This window comes from Falco cherrug, chromosome Z (assembly GCF_023634085.1).
Source record: "Falco cherrug isolate bFalChe1 chromosome Z, bFalChe1.pri, whole genome shotgun sequence".
Classification (NCBI taxonomy): domain Eukaryota; kingdom Metazoa; phylum Chordata; class Aves; order Falconiformes; family Falconidae; genus Falco; species Falco cherrug.
Window position 1 is genome coordinate 37675164 of NC_073720.1, and position 6704 is coordinate 37681867.

A 6704-nucleotide genomic window follows, 5' to 3' on the forward strand; every position below is an offset into this window, starting at 1 on the left:
CATTATAAGAAGCTTCCATACTGTTTAAAAGCCTATATGCCTTCTGTCAGTGGCAACCGTGAATCAAATGTGATAGTAGTATTGGTAAGCATCGTCCTTCCACAGTCAGTGTTTTGTTGCTATAGTGATTTGCCTGTGCTTGCTTTTTAATTAAAAATGGCACATTCTAGTATTTTATGTGAGTCAATGTTCTTCTTCTAGGAGTGCTGAAAAGAATGGACTGGCTGCTAAACCTGATGGGCTACATCAAAAATTTAGCATACAAGTCAACACCCTTAGAAAAAGTTGACCTTAAAGAGGTACATGCTATGAAAATAATTTGTAGCTTTCAGGAAAAAAGGAGGTTTTGATGTATTTCACATTCTTCTTCAGCAATAAGTATTATTCCTCATGCTTTCGTATTTTAGAATATTGTCATCTTACTTCCATAGGGAAATTCTTCTCAACTTTTGTGAATGTATGTGTATTTAAAACTCTTACTTTAATATAACCATGATGTTTAAATTATGATAGAAGCTAAAAGTAATTAAAGGAAATCATTGATTCAGATGTACTGTATTTAGAACAATTAGAAGAAAAAAATGAATTCACCAGTAAAACTGTCTAAGCAGGTCAAAACTGTGCAGGTGCTGTTTCTAAGAGGGTTTGGACAGTTTTAGGAAACTGGTATTGTTCATTGTTATGAACTTAAACTCACCTGTTTAAGTCTGGTTGAGGACATAAAATACACTACTGCTCAGATCAGAAAGGCATTCATTATATTGCTGCAGTATTTCCCAACCATTTGTAGCACCACAAGGGTGAACCATCTCTAATTTCCCTCAACACTCAGCTTGCTGTAAAGAAGCTATATCCCCATTTTAAATGAAATGTGGATCAGCCTTAATCTAAAGGATGATTTTAGAAGAGTGTTGTTTTGCTTTTCTTTCTGTAGACAATTTAGTTGGATGTGGAGTTTAAAAAAAGGCTTATGCTGCCTCAGAGCATAAAAGAATATATTTTCAGTTCTTGCACTTCGAATGTTAGCTGAATTTTCAGATGATTGTTTTGAAGAGAAAGCCACGATCTGGATTTTTCTTTTTTTTTTTAGTTGTTTTTCCCCTCCTTCTGTATTATTCATTTAATTAAGTGTATTTTTACCTTTTTCCTGTTTAGTACATAGATTTCCTACTGTGGCTGTTTGCAGCTTCTGTAGTGGCCTGGGCTGACCATGGTGCACCATTACTGCTTGGCCTCAGTGCTAACTGGTCACCATGGAAGAACCAAACAATATCGCCGGAATTATCTGAAGATCACATTGGCAATGACCCTGCTGACAAGCTTGCTGTGCAAGAGACTCTCACTCTCCTTCCAAGCAGCATTTCCCTTTTGCTGGCTAAAGAGCCTTGGAAAGAAGAATCACAGAAGGTAAAATTACACGTAGTGGTGCACATTTTCCAAGAGTCAGAAAGCACCCCATTTTTAGTAATTATCTGAAGTCTTAGGTGGAGCAGTTATTTGCTCTATATCTATTGCATCTGACTTGTGATCTTAGGTTTCTTTATTTGTAATCAGGTATGAATGTAGTTTCTCAAGTACAATGTGAGAGTTGCAAAGAGAACTGCAGTGTTAGGAGTCAAAGTGTTAAGAAGGTACAGCTAGGAGAGGAGAGCTGGCAGGTGCTGGTAGCAAGTCAGTCTTCTAAAACACCGAAAGACAGATCCTCTGGTTGAACATCAGCACAGTGGCAGTTTAGGGAAATCGAAGGTATTCTGTGTAGCTTGTAGTGTGTCATTTATTTTCAAGTAATGTTTTCAAGTTGAAAATAAGTGTGGAAAATTGTGCCTAATTTGATAAGCCTATGGTGGGTTGCTTGTGGTTGAGATATGTGGAAGTACTATTATAAACCTGTAGCTTAATAGTTAGCTGTTTTGTGCAAACCAGAATCTGTTAAGGACTGGTTCCTGTACACCCCTACGCTCAGAGTTACCTCTGAAGTCAGAATTCAGAATGTGGGAGGAATGCAGGAGTGTGCTTTTAATATGCAAATGCCTGCAGGAGCGGGCTGTAAATTAGGACCATGCTGGCAATCAGTTAGCTGAGGGGAATGTGCTCGAGCTTGTAGGTCATGAACCCTGGGAGGACAAGGAGTGTGAATAGACTCAACAATTAACATGATGAGTCATGCTGAGAGAGCATAGGGGAGTGGGGGACGGATGGTGCCAAGGATGGCCCCAGGAAAGGTAACACCTTGCTGTTAATTGATGGTAGTTAACCACCAATCGGGGATTGCCTAGTATGCAATGCTTAGCTTCAAGAACCAATCTGTTTAAAACGTGCAGCTTCAAGAACCAATCTGTTTAAAACGTGCAGCTTCAAGAACCAATCTGTTTAAAACGTGCAGCTTCAAGAACCAATCTGTTTAAAACGTGCAGCTTCTGAAAGTGTATATAAACTCATGCTTCTGTATCCCGCCTGTCCGTCGCAGCAAATGCCTAATTAGGCTTTAGGGAAGAAATTAAGGGTATGCCCTGAAAATCATCCTGGTTAAGTTTGAAATACCACATTGTCCTCCAGGCACCCTGTGCTGCTAGGAAACAGTGAAAAATGGGGGAGGTCAAAAGAGGGACAAAGGCAGTAGGAGTTCTGAAGGATTTGCAGTAAAACATTTGGGCAAGTGACTGATAAGAAAGAATTGTATTAGTAAATTAAAGGCATGAACAGACAAGACAGAGGGAAGCTATTTACTTACTGTGCCTTCTTTGTTACAAAGGATTATTGAGGTAGTGAGCAAGGGGGGTTTCAGATCCAGCTGTGAGAGAAATTGCTCTGACAGTGAGATGTACTGTAGGGCGCTTGGATAGCTTGGGCAGAAGCTTGATGCGCCACTGCCTCTGACTAGATAACTATGCGTTTAACAGCAGTCAGATGTTACCTGTCAAGCTGAAAAGGATTTGTGGCATTCTGATACGGAGGCTCTTTTAATTCAGATTTTCCTTTGTATTTCTATGTTTAGTTTATTGACTGGCTGGTCAGTATGATGGAAAGTCCTAAGGAAGCATTATCAAAATCTTCTGCAGACCTGCTGAAAGGTATGATATTTTTAATGGGTTCCTTGTTTTTCCATAACTGTCAGTACTGATCAAAATCTAGTTGTTGAAAGGACTGAGATGAATCTGTACTGTTAGCATATGTAGGAGAGCTACATTTTGTCTTTAAGGAAACCTTTACAGGTAAGAACACCTTCTTAGTATTTGCTGTCTCATCTGCTAACTTATGGTGTGTTGCTGAAGACCCGAAGTACCTAAAGGTACATCTGGTCCTACAAGTGTATTTCAATGATAGATCTGCCAATTATTTTTGAAGTTACCCTTACAAATAAAATGCAACATCCTATTTGGACACCCTCCAGTACTAGAATCACATAACAATTTATTCAGGTGCAACTGAAGACTGAACTGTAGGGAAGGGATTGAAGACAGATAGTGACAGCCTAGTAATGTGGTCTGACAAGAGGGTAGAGGAATGACGGTTGCTGAAAATATGTATGAAAAGAAATATGGGAAGTACATGATATTTTGAATTATGGTAGTGGTATGTGGCCCTAGCATGCACCCTATTGCTCACCTAGATACGTAGGATTGTGAATGCGATCTGTGCAAGTCATTTTAAAGAGGACACCACAAATATTCTCAAGCGAACTGAGTGTGCTTGTGCTTCCTTCCATTAACACAAAGCACTTCCCTTGAATCACTTGATTTGTTGGACCTAAACATGACTTCTTGAAATACGAAGTTTTTTGTATCAGTAGAATATTTAGCCTTTTTTGGAGGGCCTGCAGTCTTTAGTCTCTGATAAATTTCAAAATTCCCATGTTGTGTCTGTGGAACTCCACCAGAAACAATGCTAACGGCTGTTGGAGTCTCTCCTCTGTACATCAGAGGGTCCTGATATACACTATATCCTCAGTATGCCCTGATTGAGATAAGTCATTGTTTCCCTGGAACTTTCCCTTGTTTTTTTTATTTTAAATAGTAGAACACAAAATTTGCTTCTGGATGACTAGAAGGTGACTGGTTTGATTACTGGGTTTTGCCTAAATGCATGATGCTTTCAAATTGAATTAAGCAATCAGTAGATTGCATTTCCAATCAGTGAATTGCAGAGAGGACTCGAAACATTGTACTTCGTGCTTCTGACCTTTCCTGTGCCTCCTGTCTCTTGCATCATTGCTCACTGAATTCAAACTTCCTGCAGCGTTGGTTGATATATGTCACTTCAAAGTGATGGTCTAGTTAGCAGATGTGATAGGATTTCTGTGGGAGACATACCATAAAGCAGATGAAAGGCCTAGTACAACATCCCATTTCCGTGTAGAGACTAGTGTATGTTATGAACAGCAGAAGTAGTATCAGGCACTCCCAGGCTAGGAAGTGAAAAATTCATAAAAAGAGTTAGTAAAAGGAGAACTGAATGTATACATGTATATAGCTAAATGACTAGGAAGAAGACTTTCACATCCTTTCCAGTCTGGACTGCACAAATTCATGTCATTTCTCCTTGTCTTTACAGTTACACTTCTGGCCTTGAGATCTCTGGCAGAGTTCAAGAAGAAAGCAGTGTGGACTAAAGCTTATGGATGGTAGCTGCATGCCGTATCTTACTCAATGAAGAAAACTGTTCATACTTGAAAAGCCTAATATTAACACTCAGGCATCAAGAAGACCAATTTCAAAGAGGTTTCTTATCAGAAGGCTTATGAGAAGATCTGTAAAATGAAAAACAGCATTTTATTTTTCATTGATGGGAGTGGTGTTCTTTCACAAGCTGCCTAGCATGGTTTGCACTGAGCTGAAACTAAATGAGAAATACACATTTAGTTCTTTCAGTTGAGTTCCTTTAGTGACACCTGGAAGCCTCAAAAGCTGGAGTGAAATATTCCTTTAACTCATGTAAGCTTTTTAAGAATGGGTGAAAAAAAAACTTTGCAAAATTTGTTTGGATGTAGCCTATTTACTAAAGTATGCTTTAGTGTAACAGATGTATGAACGAGCTTTTAGTTTTTAACTGATCAACCTTTTTTAGTAATAACGCAATGCTGTTGTGCAGTAGTGAAAACACGTTGAAGGTATATAATGTGAGCAGGGTTTCTGAAAGGGGTGGTATGCTTGTCAATTTTGCAATGGCTTTTATCATGATGATTGAAATAACTCAATTATTCTAATGGCTGCAATGTCCTCAGCTCCGGGACAGTTGCAGTTTTCTTTCCACTTAAAACTGTTCTTGTCTCCTTTATCCTCTTTTTCATGTAAGGATAGTTTTTCCCTGCCTCTAGGCAAAAGGGACAATACAGCAATTCTTTTCGACCTTTGCCATCTTAAATAGATTAGCCCCCAACATTTTCCTTATTTAATAATCTTCTCTTTCTGAAGGAATAGAGAACACTTCCACTTTGCGGTCTTGCTAAGACAGACGTTAAAAGGGGCTTTGGTTTAGCAATCCTCCTCGCTAGAGTAGAGACAAAAATTAACAGAATATAATTGCTTGGGCACTGATCCCTAATGTCTTTCAGAGCAGTACTAGTGAGAGCGTTGTTGATTTTGACCAGCTTACATGAAACGTTATCACACTGCATCTAGAAACTACACCCCAATGGAGGAATTCTTAGACTTAGACTTTTACACATCTTTTTGCGTGTGTATCAGCATTTTAATTCAGACTAAAAGTTTGTCTTTTTTCAAAGGGAATCTCTGGGTAATGCCCACATGCTGTGTTTTAGTTTGCATTGTGGAGCAGTATGTAAACATCTAAATTAAATTACACTGATACACAGTAGAAAAGGTAATCCAAGAGCTGGCATAGCGCTGCCTGAGGGTGGCAGTGCTAACGAAGCTAGGGGAGCACTGAGGGTTTAGGAGCGTATCTGAAGTGCATGTACACCAATGCACACAGCGTGAGAAACAAACAGTGTGAACTGGAAACATTGGTCAGCTCCCAGAGCTGTGGTGTCATTGATGTTGGCAAGACTTGGTGGAATGAGTCCACGGCTGGACTGCTGGGACACAGGGCTGTAGGCTGTTCAGGAGAGATAAGCAGGGAAGGTGAGGTGCAGGAGTTACACTGTATTTGGAGGAAAAATTTGACTGTGCAGCCCTTACAGTTAGGGCTGATCCACTGTGTGAGGATTAAAGGAGTTGAAAACAAAGGAAATGTGGATATCTACTGTTACTCATTCAGCCACAATGACAGCGTTGGTGTTACAGGCAATTAGGAGAAAGCTCTGGATTGGTAGCCCTTGTCCTTCATAGGAGATTTCAACGGGAATACCAGACCACTGTGATAAGCAAGTCTGGGAAATTCGAGAAGTATGTTGAAGATAATTTCTTGTCACATGTACTCAGTGAACCAACTAGAAAAGATGCCCTCCTAGACTTGTTTATAAAAAGAGGTCTCATGGGAGATGTGTTGGTAGGTCTTGGCCACAGTGATCATGAAGTAGTTAAGTTTAAATTTTTTGGTGTAGTGAGAAAAGTCAGCAGAGTTGCTACCCTGGATTTCAAGAGGACAAACTTTAAGCTGCTCAGGATGCTAGTTAGCAGTGTCGGCTGGGAATCTGCTTTGGGGGTCCATGAGAGCTGGTCAGTTTTTAAAGAACCACCTTTTAGAAGCACAGGAGTAGGCAATCCCTTTGTGCCAAAAGTCAAGCAAGCAGGTCAGAAGACTAG

The 6704-nt window shown here is 39.8% G+C and overlaps 1 protein-coding gene across 3 annotated transcripts in view; it reads left to right on the forward strand.

The window, feature by feature from the left end:
- FOCAD (focadhesin) overlaps positions 1-5177 on the forward strand; it is a 121481-nt gene extending 116304 nt beyond the window's left edge. For all 3 annotated transcript variants that reach the window (XM_055698464.1, XM_055698465.1, XM_055698466.1), the window contains exons 42-45: positions 202-299; positions 1156-1407; positions 2996-3071; positions 4552-5177. In XM_055698464.1, coding sequence (XP_055554439.1) covers positions 202-299; positions 1156-1407; positions 2996-3071; positions 4552-4625 — 500 coding nt within the window. In that variant the 3' untranslated portion in view covers positions 4626-5177. The remainder of the gene's footprint in view (positions 1-201; positions 300-1155; positions 1408-2995; positions 3072-4551) is intronic.
- Positions 5178-6704: the final 1527 nt, after the last annotated feature.